This window comes from Camarhynchus parvulus, chromosome 6 (genome assembly GCF_901933205.1).
Source record: "Camarhynchus parvulus chromosome 6, STF_HiC, whole genome shotgun sequence".
In the NCBI taxonomy this organism is placed as follows: Eukaryota; Metazoa; Chordata; class Aves; order Passeriformes; family Thraupidae; genus Camarhynchus; species Camarhynchus parvulus.
In genome coordinates, this window is record NC_044576.1 from 6,195,962 (window position 1) to 6,220,206 (window position 24,245).

A 24,245-nucleotide genomic window follows, 5' to 3' on the forward strand; every position below is an offset into this window, starting at 1 on the left:
TTGTAAGGCTCCGCCTTTCTCTACTGCCTGAACAGCACTTTCCATTTCTCTTGCTCACTTTCACAGCATAGTTCACAAGCACAGGCATTTCACTTTCCGCCCCAAAGTGCTGCCCCAGTTGGTAAGAGGAGGTTTTTTCCAACAGCAGCCAGCGATGCTGCGGGACGCTGAAGAGGCGACGCTGTGCATCCAGGCAAGGAGGTGGCAGGACCTGTGCAGGAATCCTGACCCAGTGGTTCCAGCCATTTGTGCTGCTGCAGCACCCCCACTTTTCAGAGGAAGGTTGTGTCTCAGCTTCAACTTATGCCAGAGCCCAAAAATACTGGAAATGCCACTAAAATAATAAATGGGGTAGTACAGTCCTACCACCACCCGGCCACGTTAGGGATCATCTGCTCCTAGACCTGTCTCTCAGAGAGAGAGTGGGACCCCTGGAAATCCACTGCCCCCTTTGGAAATCCACTGCAGACTGGTCTCTTGCTCTCTTAAATCTCTTGCATTTAAGTTTTTCCTAGAAGCCTCCCCATCAGCCATGACCTGAAGCTACTTTGTTTAGGAAATCTGACAAAGTGACATGGGTGGCCAAACCTACATATCTGATTTTAAACAGATAAAAATAGCACCAAGACAAATCATCACCTCTTCTGGATTTCCAAGTACACTATTAAGTAAGACTTGGACTTCAGCTAAGGTGAATATGAAGATTCATTGTCCCAGGAGATAAATATTGACTGAGGAAAAGCAAAGGTCAAATTGGTCAATATTTATTCAAGAAACTCTAAATCTTGATGCAGCGTAACATACACTCAGAATGTCTTCATCAGCTGTCTCTGGAGACCTTTTCATTACGACTAAACACTACAGAAGTGTCTTCTCCCCTCCAAAATTCATATGTAAAAAAACTTCAGAAACTCAAACACACCAGCTGCAAATAGGAAGCTTTCTGTGCCAATGGCCTCAGCAAAAGGACGTGTTGATTTGCAAATGCTATCTGCCCAGTCTGCATGCCAAAGCTCAGCAGCCCTGAACTCTGAAGATGTGAACAACAAAAACTTTCTGACTCATCACATGGCAATATTTCAGACTTCCACAAACAGAATTTCTTCTTTGGTGAGGACTAATGCAATCCCTTCTTCCTCTGTCTCAAGTATCTGTAAATTAGGACTGAAATTTTATCTCTGGTTTCTAGTTCACATAAAGATTTACCTTGGTACAATCCTAAACAAGAGTTTTGGAGGGGTTATAGTCCTATTATTCACTGTGGCAAGTGTATTAGTCCTATTATTTATCTAAGGTTGCAAGCTAACTGCCTGCTTTCTGAAGGTTTTCTACATGTTATTTTTGTCTGAAGCCACAGTGCTATGGACTCTTTTCCACACAACAGGACTGTTGAAAGCAGAAATTCCAGGAAATTTGTAGAAGCTGATTTTTCTGAAGATGCATTATGAAGGAAGACATTTGCATTCTCTGGATTTTCAATGAAGTTATGCCCAGAATTCCCCTTAGCACCTTCACACAGCCACTCAGTCATTGGGAAGGTTTTTACACTCCTATTCCTATGTTCATTCAAACAGTCCAGCACAGCTGCTGAACTCCTATTTCTAACCTTTTGTCTTCACTACAAAGTCAAACATAGCGGATTTGTTGCAATCACCATGGAGATCTGTTGGTTTCAAATTAGGCACAAACTGTTTGTTTCCTTTGCTATTTTTGTTGTGTTTTGAGCCTATTATGCTCATCCCACCCTGCCCTTTCCTTATCTTACTGGCAAGTAAGAAAAACTGGCTTCACTGGGAAGTCAAACCCTAGACAAAGCCACTCCTGAGCTCCGTGGAGGATGGCGACGGTCTCCCCTTCTCAACTGCCTTTCCTCACTTTCACCAACCAGTGAGTCTGCACAAGGTCAGACTACACTGATGGGATGACACAGAAGGGCCAAATGAAGTAAATGCCAGCTAACTGGAAGAAAAATGCGAGCCTTGCTTTGTGCAGCTTCACAGTTAGGCCTACTAAGGTAGCAGCTTCATAGTTAGGCCTACTAGGGTTGGAAGAATAAATATACTCACTGCAAAAGGGAGTGATAGGCAGGGTTTGGTCTCACACGTGCAATGACATGAATGAACCACCAAGGGCTGGCATGGGAGAAACAGCCCTGGCGTGGCAAAGGGAAGCAGGATGGGGATGGGACCATGTGGCAAGGGAGGCAAAGGTGAGGAACTGAAGAATAGGAGGACTGAAGCAATAGGTACTAGGGAGATGTGCACTTCTGGACCGTTTGGATTACATACAGAAAGCAGTTAAATCCAGCACTCCCAAGGCAGGTGAAAGTGTCACCAAGAGACACCTGGGCTATTGCAGCCAGACTCTGTGGAGCACCCTCTCACCACAGAAAGGCTCACTGAAAGCATGAAGGAGTTGTTAATTGACTCCCAAGTGAAGTCTCTAACAGAAATTCCTTTGGAGGCGCAAAGAAAGACACAAGGACCGATAGTGCTGAATGTAGGTTTCCCACAGCCCAAGTCAATGGGCTCCCTGTGCCAAAAAATGCAGCAGGCTGGGATCTGACAGTCCCAAAGCTGCGTAAGCCAAATGCAAGCCTTTCCCACAGTTCTGTGACAGGTACACTGCTGCCTTTAAAACAGCATCAATTCTCCACTAAACATTTCTCTGCTTCTGGAATCATATGCAATCCATAATATGGAACTTAAGTTAAAATTCAAAGGCCAATTAAAAAACTAAAATCAATGAAATGCTTTTATGAAAGAGAAGATTGATCTGCAGCTTATAACTTCCAGTAATGTAATATTTTAGAACTTTAATAAATAATGCTTTTATCTTGATTGCAAAATAATACCCTGCCATGAAAACACAGAGCAGAGGTAGGAAACTGTTCAATGAGAATTAAAATGTCACACTTTGCACAGAATGGAGCATTACAATTATTGGTGAAACACATTTTTCAAACTTGTTAACACAAAATTAACAATTACATACATCACTTAATTCTATAAGTGCATATCTCTTGAAGTACCCATTAGCCAACCATGCCTAGTTCAGTTTTAATATACATGCAGGCTTTGCAGCACAGAGGGGATGTAACTATGCAAGTGCTGGCACAGTAAACCCTGAAATGGCAAGTGCTATTAAATTGAGATGCAATCACACTGAAAGGGAAACATTAACAAACAGCAGACAATTGAGAAGAAAATACAGGGCGCTTGTGTTCTAATACATGTGCTTCTAAACCTTATATAACTATTCATTGTCTAGTTCATCTGGCCAGGGGCCCCGTTTGCTCTCTGCCATTCTATACTAATTTTATAATAATAAACTATTATACAAGCTTTATGCAGTCATGCATATGAAGAGGTTGTGGAAGACATTACATTTGATTATGTTTCTAGCAAAGACACCATCTTGAAATTAAACATAGCCTGATAGAAGTTTAAAATTAAAAAAAAAAAAACCCTAGCCAAAACAAACAAAAAACCCCTCAAACAATAACAACGAAAAAGAAAGGAGAAATTAAAGGAAAAGGAAACAAATGCATGCAAACAAATAATTTTAAAACCCCAAACAAACAAAAAAACCCCTTTCTAATAGGTTCCTTTCCTCCCCTATCACCTCCACATTATGCATGACAGATGAATACCACTCATTCTTGCATTGTATTATATCCCATAATACAATGCAAGAATCTGCATGTTTCTGGACTATGCTCACTGGAAGACAATCAGTGATTTTTGGAAATGCACGGGTTTTTTTAAAATACACTTTATTTTTGTAAAAACAAAGCAAAATGGTTTACAAAGCCAAAAGGAATGCATGAAATAGCTGGGGTTTAAAAACCATGTTATTTTTTGCTTTAGCATGAACCAACATGAACCACTGAGATGCCTTAGTTAAGATTTAGCTGTACCACAAAACATTCGTAGGACAGCAGTTGGAAAACTTGGGGATGAGAGACACAGGACACAAAAACATATACACTACAAACGAGATCCAATCCAAAAAAGTAATTTCATATTCCACATTTGTCTGTGGAATTGTCTGAGAATTTTCTGCTCAACATTACTTCCAGGTTTATCACAGCGGTTCAAAACTGGCTATATTTAGTCACTGACCAGTGCCAGAAAGCACTACCAGACTATAGGATCATAGCATATTTTAAGTTTGATATCTCATCAACTATCAAGGCCAGAAATAAAATGCCTGCTATAATCAGAAAGACTGAAAGCCTCAGAGCTCCAAGATACATGAGCTTTTCAGCTAAGTCATGAGATATCCCAACGCAAAAATCACATTCTGATTATCATTGTGCGCCTGATACTTCCTGACCACCCTCTACATATTTTGATTTCAACATTTTAACATCTAATCTAAAAAAATCCCATTAAAGTTAGTGAAGCAATGTTTTATGTGGGGCCCCTGAGGCACTTCCACATGCAAATACCACCACCACATACCAAAAGCAGAGTTGGCACTCAAGGGGCACTGAAGCCGATGGGTATAAGAGCAACCCCCAAAAAGCTTTAATGCCAGATTCTGATCTAAATCACAGCACTGTCAATTCAAAGTAATTGACTCCTGTGGATTTACATTAGTGGAAAGGAGATCCTAATCTTGTTCTTAACCTTTACCTTTGAAGTAGAGATGATCATAAATCAGGTTTTCCTATCCAACAGGAAAATGTCAGAATTTCATAACTTTCTTCAAATCAGGCAGGCAGTCAAAAATGTTCTGAGCAACACTAACAGGCTTTTTAATTTTAACGTGTCTAATGAAAAGAAAACAACTGGAAATACTTAATACAGATTAAAACTCTCATCTCAAATGGTTTTGACAAGACAGTGCATTCTGCTGAATGTGGGCTCAAAGCCCTGTGCTTGAACAGTGAGTGCTGAGCTCCCTGAGCTGCAATGGTACAACCACTGTGGAACAGCAACAAAATTCATCCGGAGAAAGGGATGGGTACAGGACATGGCCATACTAGCACCAGCTGTGACAGCATTGGCCCTCAGAATATGTCAACCCATGATAAAACTCAATCTTCCAACCCTAGACCAAGCATTTAATTTCAACCTTTCTGATGGGGAAAAGAAAAAAAAAGAAAGAAAAAAGAAAAAAAGGGGAAAAAAGTCCAAAATTCAAACAGACATCTAGCGGCTATGGGCTGTTACTGTGGAAAAAAATTTCCATTTCATTTAAATAGCATCTTCAAGGGCTAAAAAACAGCACGAAGGACTTGACTCAGTAGAATTAGACAACTTTGTGTGAGGTAAAAGTTATGCCAGAATTAAAATGCAGCAAGAAGTGGGAACCAGGGGCAATGAAGGGGTGGAGCCAACTGAGGGGTCTGCCGGGAGCTCAGACCCATGGCCAAATGCTCCTATCACCAAAGGAAGCAGGAACCTCATGCATTCTCTAGCTGCAGGAATGCAAGACAAGGCGGCAAAACTCTCTTCAGCCACTAAGGAATGTTTGTTGACTTCTTGTAACCTATTTAACCACTGCTACCTTGCTTTGGTTGAAGCTTCTGAAACTGCAGAAGTCCATCCAACTGCAGCCTCCTGCAACTGCTTCTGGGTGCATGACCCACCTCATCTCTGCCTTTGACTGATGTGCCAGTTGGAGCTTGTGTTTGCTACTTTGGGACTGTCTGATTTTCATGGCTCTGCACGCTTACACCCAGCCAGGACAGCCCTGATGCCTTCTCCAGCTCACCTGAAATGGGAGCTGATGTTACTGCTCATTCATCTTGGCTGCCTTTGCTCTCCCGAATATTTCTGATGGTTGCTAGGCAACTATTGTTGAATACATGCATGAGGCATTAATTGTATGAGCACTTTAAAAGAGGAAAATTCTTTAAAACTGAGGACATTGCCATACCAAAAATAGGATATTTCTTTTATGAAGGGCAACACTCGTGGCTGGGAATGTTGAAGGTTTCAGTATGTCAGAGGCCAGATGAGTCACTCAGATTACTCACATGCAGCGCAGCACAAAAGCAGCATCTCAGCAGACCTGGCTTTATTATAAAGTTTTATTTTAAATTAAGTGCTTCAGATCCAGTTTTATCTTCTGACTGCTGTCATTGGGATATCACAGTCCACATTTTCATGAAATTAATTGTGTTGGGTCCAGCTGCTGTTACAGTGTTGGAAGGTAGGGAGTGTATCAATTCAGTACCTTCTAAACCAAACATGGCACCAGCAAGTACTCCTCTTTGCTACACTTCAAAGAGATGGTGTAGTCTCACTGCTGATCCTAAGTGCTCTGTGCTTCTTACCCATAAATGTGGATTTCATTTTATGGGGTCTTTTTTCCAAAATACATTCCAATGTCATGATCAAGCTCTAAAGACAGTAAACACAGACTTCCATAAATTGACTTAAACTTCTAAACTAAGCAACTGCAAGGATTTGCAGCTAGGTAATTTTTAGGGGGGGTTGTTTTATAAAAAAAAACCATCTCTACCATAACTAAACATTCACAATGTACACATATTCATCTTAATTACAGGCTGCCTTTCAAAACAACCAGCACCAAAAACCCCCCGAAGAACCATCTTTTTTGGCAAATGAGTACAACGATTATGGTTCATTGCAAAATCGGGATGCTATAAAAGAATGAGGGTAACTATACTGCTCATTTTAAACATGGTATTCTGAGCTAAGAACTGCTCAAGACCCTGGGAACAACCTTTTCCATTTTGCAAAATTGTGCTCTACCTCTGTGAAAGTTCGTAATGGGACACAGGCTTAGCTCATCACAATTCAGCTGAGGTTTGTAAGACTTGAAGGCGAAGGGACTTATTTAACCAGGGAAGCGAGAAGTAGAATCATCAACACCTACTTAAAGTAAACATGCCACCCCACAGCAAACAGCTGTTTTACACTGGGAGTTCCACTACAGTTGCAAATCCCGAGGGAAACACAGGAGGGTGACGACAGAGCTGGAAGACGGCACCTCTCCGTTGAAGCAGCAGCAGTGTCTGTGAATATCACTTATGTTAGCAGGATGATCACCATTAGCGTTTTCACATCTTCTCTTACCCTTTCTGTAACCTGAAACTGCTAATTTCAAAAAAAATTCATTCATTCTCTTCTACGATCCGTTTGTTTCTAACACCTTCTTTTTAATTAACATCTCTTTAAAGCTATTGTAAAGTTAAGGTGACCACAGATGTTTGTGAAAGACCCATGGGGGAAGACTCACGAAGCAGATACTCTAAGTCTGCAGATGATCTTGCAGTGTGTTGCCACACATTTAAATGACACGCTACTGAGTGATGTTTTCCATTCTTCACCTGAGGAGATAGCCCTTTCCAGAAGTTACTAAAAGTGGATAAAATGAACCTAAAATTCTCCCTGAGCTGTTCTTCTGAAAAGAAAACAGGCCAGGGATTGATCAGGCCCCAGAAACCAGAGCAGAGGAGCACACTGCCTGATCAGTGCTCTGAAGCAGGCAACTGCTCATGGTGGATGGAGCCAGGGAAGGAGAACAAAGACGATGCAGACTATCAACAGCCCCCTGAGTGGATCAGTGAAGACATCAATGCGTAGCTCCTAACGCACCACATTTCCTCCATAATCCTGTTCCTCATTCTTCTGTCCACAAAACAGACACAAAGCTCTGCCTTGTTTAATTAACAGTGCAAGCAAATTTTTGAAGGTTTGCTTTATTGCATAATGGACACAAGATCAGCACAGTCCAGACTTTACTGGCCTGGACGCTATAAACGACATATATTAATGAAGTTACAGTTTCTGAGGCCAGAAGGAATTAGGAGGATATTAGCACCTTGTTTACCTTCTGCAGATACTGGCAATATAGATGAAGAATACTGGTCTACAGTATCTCCTCTTTGAGTAAGGGTCCTGTCTTTTACAAAGCACTCTTGATTTAAAGGATTCAAGTAATAAAGAATCTATGCTACTCCTAGCTAAGTTGTTACCGTGGTTAATTACCCTCTCTGCCACGTAATTACGCCTTCGTTTCATCATTAATTTATCTGCTTCCACTTTGAAGCATGGGGTCTTGCTATGTGTCTGCCAAATTAGAGAGACCTCTACTGCCACAGGTCTCCTCTTTATGAAAGTACTAACAGAATGATTGGGCCCCCTTCTTAGTCCTCTCCTCTGTGCACTAACTGGAGCAACATTCTTTAGTCTTTCTCTTAGAAGCAAGGCTTCTGTCCCATGAACTGCTTTTTGGGCCCTTCCTTAACCCCGTCCAGTATTTGAATATGCAAAGGACAGACATCAGAATCAGGTACGAAGGTGAAAGTAGGGGAAAACGTCTTCTAAAACACTTCCTGCTCTTCCATGTTCCTCTGCAAGCCCATAGTTCAGAATAATACATTTGAGTATTAGTAGTGCAGTTATTCCATGAAATTGTACCACCCTTTTTGCAGCAAGCTATCATCATTTGAGTGACTAACCAAAAATGTTAGCTCTTAGGGGGTTGATAATGATTTCCTCTAGCATTAGAGGCAGGAGCAGTAACACCTCTCTATTTCTTCTCTCTATTCCCTGCTTATTAATCCAAGAAGCAGGTCTGCTCTCTTATTCCAGTCAGTTGGTTATCTATCATTACCCCAAGTAATTTATGCCATTAAGACCAACACAACAGCCCTGAAGCACATGGAAATGCTGCCACAACACTAGAAGACCAAGATGCACCTGTATCTAATACCCAGGCCCAAACTTCAGCTGAAACGTAAACTATCACCACTTCACTCACCTTTGGCCCATCATGGACAATATATCAACTAAAAAAATCACAAAAAAGTCATAATTGCCAATGATAAGCCTACACAAAAGATCCACACTACTTCTTTTATTAAAATGTGCCTTCACTTTCAGGATATATATAAAAACAAGGCTCTAGGAAGAAACTACCAGCATCCACTGGCTATGGACACATGCAAAAAGTGATTGCTGAGGTCTCTTAAGCTATTTGTGTAAATGATAAACTAATTGCCCGTGATCCGTTTGATCAGGTTTACAAAGATGCTGACAGATAATGAGAACTTAAACAGCACTATTGTCAATAGAGAGAAAAAGCCCTACTCTGGATCCCCCTCAATGCCCTCACTTGATTTCAGAGCGAGAAAACTATAGCAAGAATTTTAATGACCTATTTTGCCTCTTTTACAATTTGATTTAAAAGCAAATTCACAAAATCCCAGCCACGTGGAATTTACATTCTGCAGAAGTCTCACCCACAAGCAATTACTACTGAAGTGTTTAAAATTTTAAAAGAAAACAAACCCAAACCTGAACAAAACATTATTTTTCAATTAATTTTCTTACTCTGATTTCTCTCCACATTGCATCATCTCCCAATTACTTTGATTTTGCTGAGTGTGCCAGTTTCCTAAATACACAGCCATAAAATGTATGGACTAATTGTTGAGCAGAACTGAAGAGCTATTAAAACTGCAATAGTACAGCACTTCCAATGGTAGTCTATTATTTCTACATGATTGGTTTTGTACAGTCCAACTCATGCAGTGAAACTCTTAGATAAATTAACTCCTTCGTTTTGACATAAACATCAAAGGGAGAATTAAAGGAGAATGAACATTATTTTCTGCTGCTATTTTAGACCTACTGTTCATAACATCCATGAACGTTCCTGGACAGTTACAAATTATTTAAATTGAGAAAGCCATTTGCTGTTTTATCAAGTCTGTAATACACAAAATTTGGCTCCAAAATGATCTCATTTTCCCATTTCATGTTTCCCTGTCATCTACATGGTAGAGCATGTTTACAGAACTTTATAACTATAATATACAATTCAGTCATTTCTAAACAGCCCTGTAAGAGTAAGTCTGAAATGTACACATTTTAAAGATTACTTAGTGAACACCAAACCCTTTCCCAGCTGTTTCAAATTTTGAATTTCCCAATAAATGAATAACATACTAAAAAAGCAAACAAGATCTGACATTATTTAGTCTAAGTTTCTAAAATGGCATAACATCTGCGGCTAAAAACAATTCTGAATAACTATATTTAACTAGAGCAGTATTCTATTATTCATAGCTCATTTTCCTTACAGACTAAGGGACTTAATGTGGTGTTCAAGCATTTCAAACATTTCTTTTAATTGTTTAGTCCTTCCAAAAGCCAAACTGCTGCAAAAAGGGGGAAAATGTTCACTCATATCTTTTATATATATTCATGTGACCAACCCATGATCTCAGTTAAGTGCCACAACTGTTCATTAACACACATCACAGCCCCCCAGTCAGCACTGCGAGCTTTGAAACTATGCCAGAAGCAGGGGCTCAACAAATGGCACTTTGACCTTTTCACTACTAACTTCAATCTTTATTAAAATCTCTCAGACGTCAGCTCTGTCCCTCTCTTTTACCATCTTTTATGGGCTCCTGAAATACCTAATATTCATTCATTAAAGGGAAAAGTTTGTTACATTCTTACATAATGATAGATTCCCCTTTCACATGCAATCGGCTTGTGAAATGCCTTTGATTGAAAAAGAGAACGAAACACCCCCTCCCCCTGCCAAACAACTCTAAATTCAGAATGCTCACTCACTTCCAGGGAAATCAAGCATGCTGCCTAATATTAAAAAATCTCATGGCATCCAGGCAAGTTTAGCTCCGTTTTATGTTCCCCTTATTAAATTTCACCTTAGCAACACACAAAATCCTCACCCCACACTCTGCTTGCTTTTCCAGTTTCATGTTTGCATCTTTACTTCCTTAGTCCAAGCATTTAAAGGGGGACAGAAACTGAATTTTTTCGTCCAGCAGTTTCAGTTTCTTACAATAGAGCCACCAAAACCAGCAACCCCATGGAGGAAAATGCAACTAGAGACAAACAGAGGCTTTGATCATTTTTATGGCGCTCAAGCATAGATTTGGGGGAGGAGAGAGAGAGAAATCATGATTTTTTCCTTTTATTTGCCTACCAGTAATTAAATAATTACACATTAAGAACAACAACAACAACAAAAAAAAGAACCGCAGAAAAAGTTCTCATGAGTCATTTATGTGTTTTCATTCTTTGTGTAAACTTTCTGGCACACCCTATATGCTTCATTTCTTGCTTTAAATAAGTAAGTACTGGAAAATATGCATAGTATTTGGAACCAAGGGGAATGACACATTAATGCGAAGTTTACTTTGCGTAAGTTTGCTTTTTCCAAATTTGAAATGCAACTTCAAGGAAACCTAAAACTCACCTTCAACCTCTGATTTCTCTCCCCCTTCACCAACGGATTAAGAAGGTAAAAGCTATTCATTTAAGCAGCACAGTGAAGTATCATCATTAGGTGGCTTAGTTGCCTGGGATACTCCTATCAGCCTGACCAGTAGGGAACCTGGGAAGCGTGAGCTCCAAAGGGGGGAAAAGTAAACAAAGTAATGAGTAACAGTTACAGCTCCTTAAAATGTGTACATTAACCTCGCTATTGGGAAACTATTTGCTTTTTAGAGGCAGCGCCCTCTGATTGAAATAATGATAAATATTTTGGAAATTCCATCTCAAGCCAAAATGAAATTACCCGAGTGCACTCTCAGAGAACAAAGCTTTTTAGTATACCTTCAAATGAACTCAGGTAAGTTTACAAATGGTCTATACCTAAAAGACCATTAGCTAAAATTGCATTTGTTTTTATTGAAAGACAGCCTCAAGTGCTGACATGTAATATATGACATGGGATACATAATAATACTGTTAAACCAGTTCTGACATAATATTTCCCAAGGCATAATAACCACAAATGACTGCTTTAGTTAAAAACTAGCCAGAAAGAAAATAGATCCACGTAAAAGTAGCTTTAACCGTAAATACCTCAACAATATTTTATGTCACTTTGTAAAAAAGTTAAAGGAGTCCCACAATAATTAACAACAAAAACTTCATGTTCTTTACTATTGTATGGTGGTTGTGAAAGGTTATTTCATAGTCCCACAGCTGCCAATGCTGTAAATTATGCAGGCACCAAGAAGCATTAAGGAGAAATAATAGCAATTTAAACTAAGGCTGACGTAATTCATGATAAACAGTCATTGGAAAATATTACAATGTTGTCTTTTTTGAGTGGGTTTAATCAGAAGAATGTGACCATATTCTGACACAAACCACTCCACTTTTCCATTGTACGGGAATGGGGGCCCTTCCCTGGCCATAAAGGTTTCCCTTGCTCACTGCCACTACTAAGCTCCAACACCTCAGGGATGCTGCTCACAAGGCTTGGGTTGCCAGTGGGCCCAGAGTTCTGAGACACAGCTCCAGAGTCTGAGCAGGCCTGTGGTGCAAGGGAGGCACAGAAACCAGGGGAACAGTCAAACAAGGATGCGCTAATGAAGGCATATGAGGCAAAAGAGATGGCTCCAGACTATGATGGACATGGCTCACAACTACAATGAACACAGCCCATCTTACTTTTTGCTACGATCACAAAACATGACTTTGATAGCTGAATTGTAAAAACAGCCATCAAAGGGAAATCTTATAAAGAAGGAATTAGTAATGTACATCTACAATCATTTATTGAATGGACACCAATAAAGAGTGTCTAGGAGATGACAAAATACACGCTATGGGTTACATGTATCAGGCACAGAAGGACACTCACTTGCAAACCCTCATTTGCTGGAACTACTCATTAATTCTCTGCTGAATTCTGCCTGGTAAAAGATGTAAACCCCACAATAGCATCATGCAGTCACTAAGCTAAAAAATACACTGAAGTTCCGAGACACCGAGGGAATGGGCAGAAGCAGCTTTTCAAGCAGTACCTGCCCTTCCACTCAGCATCTGCCGCCTTCCCGAAGGCAGCAGGAACACACAACCCAAATAAAATCAGTGCTCTCCATCAAGGAGTTTTGATTATATAGTGAAAAATAATCTATCTTACTATTTATCCTGGTTACAACTACGGTTGCTAGTGAAAATGCACTAAAAAACCAGAAAGGGGTGGAAGCTAACAGCATTTATTTCCAATGACGGGAAGGTATTTTATCTTACTTTACTGCATATTACTTATGTTCACTTAACAGCTTGCTGTTAACATTGGGTGAGATTCTGTCTTTGGTTAACTGGTGAAAATCTTGAGTAACAGCCTCAGAAGTGCATAGAGTTATGCTGGATTTACGCCACTAAGGAAGGCAGAATGTGACCCCTTATCAGTGCCTTTTTGCTTTGAGTATACAAATATTTTATGCATTTCAATGAGTGACAGAATGCAAAACTTGCAAATATTTATTTTTAGCTGTATGGGGAAAAAGCAATTAGAGCTAAAAATGTTAAGAATGAAGAAATCACTTAACAGAAGCAATTATGTTGGGCACATAAACAGCTCTGCCTTCAGACATTTTATTCAAATGCTGCAGAGCACACTAGAAAATATCAATTGTTTAAAAAAACCCCTCCAAATATTTTTTCACAACTGAAAAATCAATCATTATAAACAACATCTGGGGATCATTAATATCTTGCTCTACAGTTGAATTAACAAAATAAGAAAGAAATCTGACCAGAATCCAGAACATTGCCAGATTTACTTTCTCAAGCTAAAAGCTTGTGTTTGCAGAGGTGGGGTGGGAGGGAAGAGGAAACATACATTTATCTGTATTGTATATAGCACTATTATGCATTAATCACTACTTCCCCTCCAGCTATGTCCTGTTTTTCTTTTGAGAGACCTAAAATTTGAAATATTTAGCTAAGCCACCCTGCCCAAGACCTTGGAAAAAATTTGCATATTTTTCAAACTGTTGGAGATGCCACCATAAAGCTCCATCTAAGGAGCTCCCAGTAGCCATGTTAATAAAAATTCTCCATACTCCTCCTATTGCTGTTCTAAATGTTTTAAACATTCCAGTCTTTGCAGAGGACCACTAACACCAATCCCACTCTAAGATCATATATGTATTAAATCAAAGAAGCATCTATACAGAAATTTCAGGTTTTTCTGAATTTCACTGATATAAATGATCCTGCAGGTAGCCAAAACAGACAACAGCAATAATGCTGATACTTTAAAAAAAACACCCAGTCAGCTCAAGTACAATTTTTGTACTGGAGCTAGTTTAAAAAGAAAAGCCAACTTTGACTCACACAAATAAAATAAGTCACCAACAGGAAAACTGTATTTCATTTAGACTGAAAACATTCTTCCGTCCTTTTTTTTGTTTGTTTTAAAGACTCATTCCCTGCCAAGGTTTTATTTTGTTATGTTTTTCCCCCAAACAACTGATTTTATCTGTGAGTCACAAACTTCTGTAAACTAAGATGCATAATGACAGCAAAGACCAAATTTCAGCTATACCAAGAGTAATGGTACCACTCCATAGCCTGGAGTGACCAGCTTTCATGCCACAGAATTTTTCTGGCACATGACCCATCCCTAAAAAGTCCTTTCTTCTTTATAATACTGCTCTTCCTTGTCTTCCCTGGCCAATGACAGGGAGGGTAAGTCTTTCTGAAATTGTTGGCTCAGAAATTCCAGCAGCTGGGAGGACTGGTAAGTCACCCCTCATTCCCAACCACTCCCTGCCAGCCCTGGAAGTGAGACAAACTGCCTTCTCCATTGTTTTACAGGGAGAGATGAGCTGCTGAAGGTTTTGAGGTTTGCATTTTAATGCAGGTAACTTTTCCCCTAGCAAGCAATATATTGTTAAGTTTGGTTTGGGGGATGGGGAGAAGATAAGAGGGACCTGCAATGCCCTTTTGCACATGGATTTTTTTCAATGAGCAGTTTTCCCCTCTGCATTGCTCATGTTATGGCCGAATGAAGATGGTTAATTTTGCAGAGAAAAAACTGTATTTATACCACAGTAGGCTGTAGTTCTCTCACATTTCGGTATTAAATGTTTCATTAAAAAATTGGGTTTTACATGCAAACCCAAAACCTTCTTTTGGGCTTGAACATGTGTTTTGAGTACTCCAGGGACCAAGCATATTGTTAAATGGCATATTGGACCCAGCATGCTGTAAAAATAATCCAGAATGATTTAAAATTACCAAACAGATTTTGAAAATTGAGAAGAAATAAGGTATTCTGTTTTCTCTCACACTCCTGTTTATAGAAAAAGCAAGCCCATCCTCACACAATGAAAGACAGCCTTTGGAATCATCTTTAGCAGACAGGATTTATAACATTTATCTAGCAAAGCACCATGAAAAATCATTCTGCGTGAAATTTTCACCTGGTGAAGCTGATGGAGCTGAAACTCACAATCACCCAGAGTACAGCTGGACCACAAAAAGATCCTGGCTCACTGATGAGCCCTGGAAGCCACTCTACGCCATGGAGCTGGCACAAGCCTGGCAACTGAAGTCACTTTTTTTGGACACGCAAACACAGAGGACATGTGCTGCTCTAGCAACAAGTGCACACTGATTTATGCCCAGTGACCTTCAGATACACCTTCTGAACACTCACAGGCAGCTTTGCCTCCAGCTAGACCCCTCTGGTCAACAATGAAAATTATTAGAAACCTAATTTTTTCATTCCTTCTCTCCTGCAGCATATATGACCACACAGCAGATGCCAGTGAATGATATGCATTTATGAAAGTTATTCAGTAACAGTAACCCCAGAGGCTGATAAATGAAAAAGATTTTGAAGAATGTCTTGAGTTGAAGAGAAACGAATTGCTCATTTTCATTGCTCATGTTCATTTCATTATGCACCTGGACTGCTTCATGCTGGTGAGGACCTCTAATTGCTCTTATTTCAGGAGAGGGATACGTGTGCAGTTGGACTGCAGTCATAGCCAGGAACGTGGGCTATCAAGATATCCAAGCATGGTTTATGTCTTCTGCTTTCTGAACAGAAGCAAGCTCTTGAGCCTATTTGCATTCTGGAGGGGAACCCTCCAAGGCAGTTGGATTAACTAATCAGTGGTTATATCAACAAGAATGGGAGCAGGAAGCTTCCCACTCACAGCAGTCTTTCCTCTGTAAATGTAGAGCAAGTCCTTCTGTGGCAGGCTGCAAAGAAAGACATGCAAATGTTTGAGCCTTCCAGCTGCCGAGCCCATTCCTCAGCAGCCTGCTCCTCCAGCAGCCTCCTAGTTGGGATGCTGCGGCACACTGAACCAACCAGAGGAGAATCACAAGAGGACCATATAAGTAAACAGATCCTAAATATTCCTGTCCAGAGCACTTGGGCACATGCCATGCAGCAGTGGGCACACAGGGCAGAGGCAAGCACAGGCAGCTGTGGTGTTGGGAACACCTGTGGCTGGAGCTGGAGGAGAAGTTTAGCACAGCCTGAGCCTCACAGAGGCTCTATGGAAACACAGAACACGCACACAGGACTGCCCAAAGCCTTGCTGCTTCCCTCCCAGCCATACCTGTGGGAGCTCACAGACAGCATCTACAAACATCTGCTTTAAAAAGTCCCACACCAAAACAATATTTATTGTCAACAAAACTTAATTCTTCTTCCTCATTTCCCGCTTTATTTTTGTTAAACTCTACGAAAGAGGGAAAAATAGGCAAGGAGTATGAGAACAAGTCAGAGCTCAACAAAATTTTTTTTGTTATAAACTTATAATGAAAGGAGAGAGAATATTTCCAGGAAAAACATTTTGGCCTATTAAAACTGCCTAACAAGGACAATAGCTTACATGCTGGGGGTTCTTTGTAAAGGTGTTTCTGGTGTCTCATTTGTGACATGCTGTATCTGTTGCAATACTCCAGCATACAGAGAATGTGTAAAACTGGCCCCAAAAGCAATGCTTCTGAAGAAGACTTGGCATTCACATTGGAAACCAGTGCTCCAGTGCTTCCCACATAAAGACATCAGCAGAATGTATTTCCCAAATTTTGTATTTGCTTTAGAGTTGTGAGAATTTAAGGTAAAAATGGTGAAATACACACTCCTATCTTGTTCCTTCTGCACACTTATTTCATTTGCAAGGTAAGAGAGGGACAACACCTTCAAACTACATGTGTCTGGGTCTCCTTATAGACATATTTTCAGAATTTTAGTCACCATTTTTGTAATTTGGTATGCCCTCAGATTTGACTGATAAATACCAGTGCCTTAGAGTAATCTATTTATCTACTGTACCACCCTGCCTCTGTTTAGCCTTAGCACTCATCACCTTCCCCATGTGACATCAATCTACATGGTATCAATGTAAACTGTTTGTATAATGAAGCGTTGTACATTTTATTGTCCTGCCAGCAAAGCAAAGGATAAACTAGTACTTTGCCTGCTGTCTTCAACAAAGGTAGCATAATTGACACCATACATTTCGCAATGCAGATATGAAACCACACACTGGCCAGTTTTTCCTTCTTAAAACAGCAGGGCTTGCAAGTTTTACATCATTATTTTCATAATAAATACTTTTAAACAGTGTTTTTGGGAATTTTTTGTGGCTCTTTTTTTTTAATAGGGATTTTAAAAAAATCTGCTTCTTAAACCAAACTAAATTTTAAATACACCTTATTAATTTCTATGGCTAAGATTTCTGTGGCTCTGGTTGATAATGAGATAATTGCCTCACAAAGGTCAAGAGAATGGCATAGTTTGCTTTCAGAGGCTGAACAAAGCACTTGCTATGGTTCACTAAGCGTAGTTTCTGCATCGTTCCACATCTCTTTAATTCATCTATTACTAATATTCCATGATACACTCGCATTATGGATCCAACTGTTTCAACAAACCTGTAATCAAGGAATGACCCTGAATAAAATACTCCACAGAAAGCAGATGGTAGGCTCGTCAAACGCCTTCAAGCCTAAAATAACCTTTCTCACATAAAAAGGAGAGTCAATTACAACTGAACTTTACATTCTGAGCTTGAGCTTAGAGTAAATAAAAACCAACACGATACTATTGTGTCATTGGACCAAACTTCCAGGGCATTTAATTCATTTTTTTCACCACCCCCACCCCTAAGAGCAACCAACACTTTTATTCATAGTTCATTCAAAACCTGCAATGTTTTGTGTGAATGTGAGCAGACTTGACAGTTTGGGCCAGATTCTGAAAAAACTTGACAGCACAAAGCTAAAACTACTCTCAGCAGTCACGTGCTCCAGTGACAACACCACGTGAGGAGGGATCTCCTCTGCCTTTTGGGAATGGAGTGGCACAGCAGCAGAGCAGCACTACCTTACAAAATGCCCCAATGCCACCACATGAGTCAGGGCTTTTCTTCTGTCACAACAATGCCCGAGCTGGGCACCAAGCTCAAAGCCAGTGTGCTCCAGTTCAGAAAAACAGGCAGATGACTCTCCCATCAGAAACATTCCCTCTCACTCTCATTATTAAATGTTTAAGGGCATCAGCAGACTTTTATTCTCTCAGAGACTACAGGAGCTTCCTTGCAGAGATGTGGGGGTCTTGCAAGCAAAGGTGTACTCACCACCATGCAGACTTTGCAAGCATTAGCCTCAGAACTCATCCATCTGGTGATATGGGGCATAAAACTTAATTCTGTACACTGCTAAAGAAACTACACTGGACTCATTTACTGGGTGTCTACACAATATGCATTCTGCCACATATTCAAAGCACATCTGCTGTAGCTGGCATAATCTGACACCAAAAAAACCCTGTGTGAAATCACCTATTTGCTATCAGGTGTCAAATCGTGCAGTCCTTTCCCCCAGTTGTAAGGAGCTGCATACTATTCTCTATGCCTCTTGAATTAAGAGGTCACCTCCCAGAAGCATCTCTGCACTCATAAAATCAAGCTCCTAGCAGTGGCAAAGCCCATGCTGAACATGCCCACCTTCCAAGATGACCAGAAACACACCAGCTACAGCTGACACTCTTACAGGGCCCGGGGAGCACGGCTGGCAAGTGCTCTGCAACACCAATGGGCTGTGCCAGGACTCCCTCCTATTTTGTATCTTTTAGCATACTGCACCAACAACAACTTCAAAAAACTAACACACACTGTAATGCTTCTGGAAGACAGGCTATAGGTGAATGGTTAAGGTAGATGAACTTCAAACCCAGGCAAGGTATTGTTTCACTCAGACCCAGTCACTGTGCTACATTCCACCCGTGTAACATTATCTTTGATTGTGAACTCAAGTTGCAATACTGAGATCACCAGTGGCCAAAAGCCTTCAGTCTTAGAGAAGAAAGAGCATATTTGGTACTGATCATTTCAATCATAAATAGCATTCATGGTTCACTTCAAAGGAATCACATCTTCCCTTTGGACATCAGTGGATACTTAAAAGAAGAAAAATGTCTTGTGAGAAAAAGAAAATAGCTGTAATGGGACTTACCAAACTCATCGCATATACTTTCATTTTCTATTAGGGTAGGATGATCAAATGTATCCCGACAATAGAAGATTTGGGGGTTCTTGCTTGTTACTGCAATTCCTCCAAGGGCTAAAACGAACTGGTCTGTCAGTATTGATGAGGGCTTGTCCTGGATGCGCTTTAACATGGAACGGTAGCGACAGTACTGCGGGTAGCTGAGAATTAAAAGGTTTGAATCTTCATCATCCTCACCTGGAAGAATGGAAAAAAATACTCTTAGCATATCAGAAAAATACAAAACAAGAGCTGTAACTCAAGTATTTAAAAAAAATTCATTTTTCTGAAGTAAGTTAGTCCTTTCTCAAGACACAACTTTTTATAGCACAGTGGGTCTGGAAAGAAAGGTTAAAAACCAGTAATTTAAAGAAAGTTCATTAAAATAGGTTATTTTTTGCTTTTCTGTTCAGTTTTCCCATACTTACTCACAAGGACTACCTGGATGAGCAAGAAAACACTGCTCTGCTGAAGCTGGCCAAGGGCCTTAATCAAAGTGTTCTCCATACTTTGCTAATTTGGCTGCATCAATAGAAACATAATCTGTAATTTTTACTCAGTTCCCCATACGGCTTTTCTACACTCATGTTTACATCAGTTAACATCTTTTAAAAACAATAATATACAAGGATAAACTAGTATATAAAGAGCATATAGCTATTACCTCTCCTTTCCAGTACCTGATACTGGCAACTACCAAAGGACCTCTGGGCCCGGGAGGTGGGCTGACCCGACCTGGTCATTGTTGCTAATCCCCAAGAGGTGGAAGCAACTTTCTTCACATTAACTGCAAATGCAGCAGGACTCAATAAAACTCCTACAGAGCACAATAAGCAAATAAATTTTCGAAGAGCTTGTGCTGCTGGGCTCAAAATATAAAGCAATCTAGACCTCAGAGCTTTCCATTTCTCCATGGTTTAGATGATGTCACATATGAAGGTGGCAGATTCTGAAATAACACAATCAAGTGTCATCATATAACCAGAAGGAAACCTAAGAGGAAAAAAAAACCTCAACTAGGGATACAAACATGAGAAATTACTCATTTGCAGGTATGCAGCCAGTACTCGACATCACTTCTTTTTATGCTCATTTATCTCCTCAGGTACCTAACTGAACATGACTTTCCAGGCATGCCAATGAAGACAAAGCAACAGCATTCACTTTACGTTTTCTGTTCTACTCTGATTACTGAATAACTCATCTATTTCTTCTGCCAGAGACAAAAGGTCTACTATTTAATCCCATTACCAATACTGAAATCATTCTTACTCCTAAAGTAAAAATCACTTCAGACATTGAAAGAAAAGTCAGATCAGTTCTCCCCAACTAAATATGATGACACAACTCATCTAGATTCAAGTGAGGCAATGAAAATGTTGACATGTAAAAGGTTAAATTTTAAGAAGTCTCTGGAAGCAGATATATCACCTAGAATGTCATATCACTGCAGAGGAATGCAATGCTGTAAAACAAAAATCAACATGACAGACGGACTTGCAAAGCACTGTCTTTACTAGCACAGCTCCTGAAAGCCATCACTTTTAAAAACTCAGAACTCTCACCACTATCCTGACATAGGTGAGGAGATAAAACTGTTTGTGTTACAAAAAAAAAAAAGAAAAAAATTGAAGCAAGGGTGATACATTTTGGTAAACAGCGCCGGCATTTTCTAAGAAAATAAAATTGATGGCCCTAAAACCTCTTTTGGCCAATAAGGATGTGGTCATGCTTTTCTTTGTTTCAACAAGTATCCCATAAGCCTACACAACAGCACGACTGAGCCAATTGCTCCTGGGAATAAGGCTCTCTCTTCTTTATTAGGAAACTCTAAAAATCAGATCAGGAAAAGTGTTCTAGGAATTAAGAAGCACATGATCCGTCCTTTAACTCCTTCGAGAGTTGCACGTACGCCTGCCTGATGGTTATTACTACTTTATACCTTTGTGCAGATAGCGCCGAGCTGAATCTGTCGATCTGACAGCACTTTTCTTATGCCAGGATGTGGTCAGCTTTTTAAACAGGGTGTATATAAATGTATGTCCCACGTGCCTTTGTAGTAAACCATTAGTTTCTAGACAAATATGCTGCAAGTCCCTGTGCAGAATTACACAAACTTTGTACCCCTGACAACTGACGACTTAACTCAAACCCCCTGGCATAAATTAAAACCAAGTAATTTTTACAGGATCACTTTCATACATGCTTGTGCAATTCCAATGAGTACTTTGTCATGCATTTGTTTCCTTTCCTTTTTTACTCCAGGTTTAATAGATACATCAAAGAATGAACAAAGGCTGAATAAACTGAAAATTTGCTTAGTGAAAGACAAACACAGTGTTCCTGGAACAAAGATTTTTTCCTCAACCACGCCCACATGAGAAAAGAGAAATCAAAGCAGACCAATCCCTAATAAAATGCAAGCCCGAAGACGAACTATTATTTGCTTTTATCAAAATCTCACACGTGCCATTTAATGGTGGACTTAGTGAATTTTGCAAGTACTTTTCAGAAATATGATCAGAAAGAGTTTACTCTTAGGAGAAGAGAAGCTCAAAATGTGGATCACATTCCATTAAAATTAAGAAAAACAACATGACTTCTATAAACATACAACTGAGATACTGGGAAACCAAGTTGCTGTATTTTCTGAGTTTCATTTTAGATTCCACAGACAGAACGTGGTAAAAGATAATACCTACAGTATTCTGCTTGTGAGGCTCAACTGAAATTACTCTAATCCTATGCTTATATCATAATTGCGTGGTTTAATAACATCCTCCAACATCAACTTTTCATTTATTTTTATATTTCAGGGCTGAAAACAGAGAAACTGTAATTAGGAAGCAAAGTTCCACCCCTGCCTTCCAAGCACTGCCTATATCTGCAGAGATATAATCCAACAGTTCCCTTTGTCAGGGGTAAAGAGAGCTGGGATTTGGCACAGCCTGGCATTTATGTTGGATTACATGTTCTTCAAGTTGTCTTTGTAAGTAAGAGATGCATGAAATGCCAAACACAATGAATCTATGCAAGAACTGACTTTTCAAATCAGCACAACCATTTTTAATATGTAAGGCAAGACAATTAAAAGCCCCAAAAGAAAAAAAAAAAGCCTGTTAAAAGGACGAATTCCTAACAAATCCATCTAGAGCCAGAACTATTTACAGAGAGAGCAGAGAAAAAAACCCCCTGTAACATGCTTTTTGTTTGCTTGTTTCAGAAACATCAGCCTATAATGTTATTGCTAACTGCCATAATCTACCCTCAACATCAGTAAGCATTATTTCTCTTTAAAAAGACCTTCACACCAGGATTTTATAGAGCTTGATGGAAAAACTATGCATGTTCCTTCCTGTACCTAATTACCTCAACTGAAAAAGCTGCCAAGTATTTTGCCCTTTAGTTCTTTTAATCGTATTAGTGCAAATGCATTTGGATGCCAACAGAAACAAACATGTTAAGATTTTTGCTTAAAAGATTCCAAATATGTATGAGGCTGGTGCTATGAAAGCACACTCCACTTCTTCCCAGAAAGCACAGAGTTATTCTTGCAGAAGAAATATGAATTTGTGCCTCTTGTAAGACTAAATGTCTAGTTTCGACCCAATTTAAGTAAAATAATGTCAATATGAACTGCTCTCACAATGATTTATGCTACCTTCTGTTACTTTATTACATTAGACATTCCTTTCTCTAAGCTTTATACTTTTTGCCGTCCTCCTAGCAACCACATAAAGGCTGAGTACCAACTTTACACGCCTGGCACCCTTCCAGGCTCGACTGTTATTGATAATTATATTGAAGTTTCAATTTAATTGCTACTCTGTTGTGACACAGAATATTTTTTGTAATTAGGCTTTTCCCATTTTCTGTCCATTCATTTTTTGCATTACTGAAAATTACTTTTTCAGCCCAATCCCCCCCTCCCCTCCGTGAAAACACAAGCAGAACAATGATACAGATAAGGGTCTGTACATCTGTTACTATCATTAACAACTCAGTAATGTGAAGGGAAGAAAAAAAAAGGGGAAAAAAAAGCTGAATACAATTTCTCAGAAGGTAAATTTTTTTTCAGTTTAAGTGCTCTTTTTCTTCTTACAGTTGCTCAATGATTTCCTGTTCTAATTACAAGACATTATACAGAAAGTAATTTTTAAAAAGGAAATGTACCAGCACAGGAGGCTAAACAGAAACACTTGCTTGCTATGGTTTAAAATTCCAAACTTTTACATCTCTTATCAATTCTCTGCTCTACCTTTGTACAATATATTATACCACACATCTACCATTTCTTCTGAGGCAGTTAACACAAATGTATACATCAAAGGGCAAACAACACTTGCAGTTAAACTGCAGGCAAAGGAAAAAAAATCAATTTTTTCCTTTTCCATGTAGCTGGTAAGTTGGAGGCAAGCCAAGCCTCAGAGTGGAAAATATTAAAAAGTTAAAAAAAAAGGCAGCAGGCTTGATTAAAAAGCAAAAGAAGAGATATTCAGTTCTAGATCTAAATGAATAACCCACAAACTATTTCATAAAAACATACTGTGACGTAAATTACACATCAGTATTGCACTGTTGTGGTTATTTTGAGAAATGGCTTGTACTGTAAGTCAGCTGGTAAAACCCCACCCTTAATGATTTTGTAATTCTCCATACAGCAATCAACTGGAGCAGTCATGAAATTGCCAAGAAGGAAAACAGACAGAGCTGTAGAGAGTTTGTAATAAAAAGATAATGTACTTTTAACATAACAGAAGTAGAAGATTGGTTTTATTAACTAAAAAAACTACTTAAAAGGTCCCAGGCTTGCCATTTGTTTTGATAAATGTTGACACAGATCTTCGTAAGATAAGCAATGGAAGTACCAGGGGAACCAGATAAAATGGGACAATGCTTTGGTGTGTGGGTAGCAAATTGAGCAAGGGAGCTATCTGGAATATAGAGAGAAAATGAAGGAAG

The 24,245-nt window shown here is 39.5% G+C and overlaps 1 protein-coding gene across 2 annotated transcripts in view; it reads right to left on the reverse strand.

The window, feature by feature from the left end:
• Positions 1 to 24,245, reverse strand: part of ARID5B (AT-rich interaction domain 5B) — a 113,954-nt gene that overhangs the window by 47,538 nt on the left and 42,171 nt on the right. For both annotated transcript variants that reach the window (XM_030951570.1, XM_030951569.1), the window contains one exon: positions 19,251 to 19,481. In XM_030951570.1, coding sequence (XP_030807430.1) covers positions 19,251 to 19,481 — 231 coding nt within the window. The remainder of the gene's footprint in view (positions 1 to 19,250; positions 19,482 to 24,245) is intronic.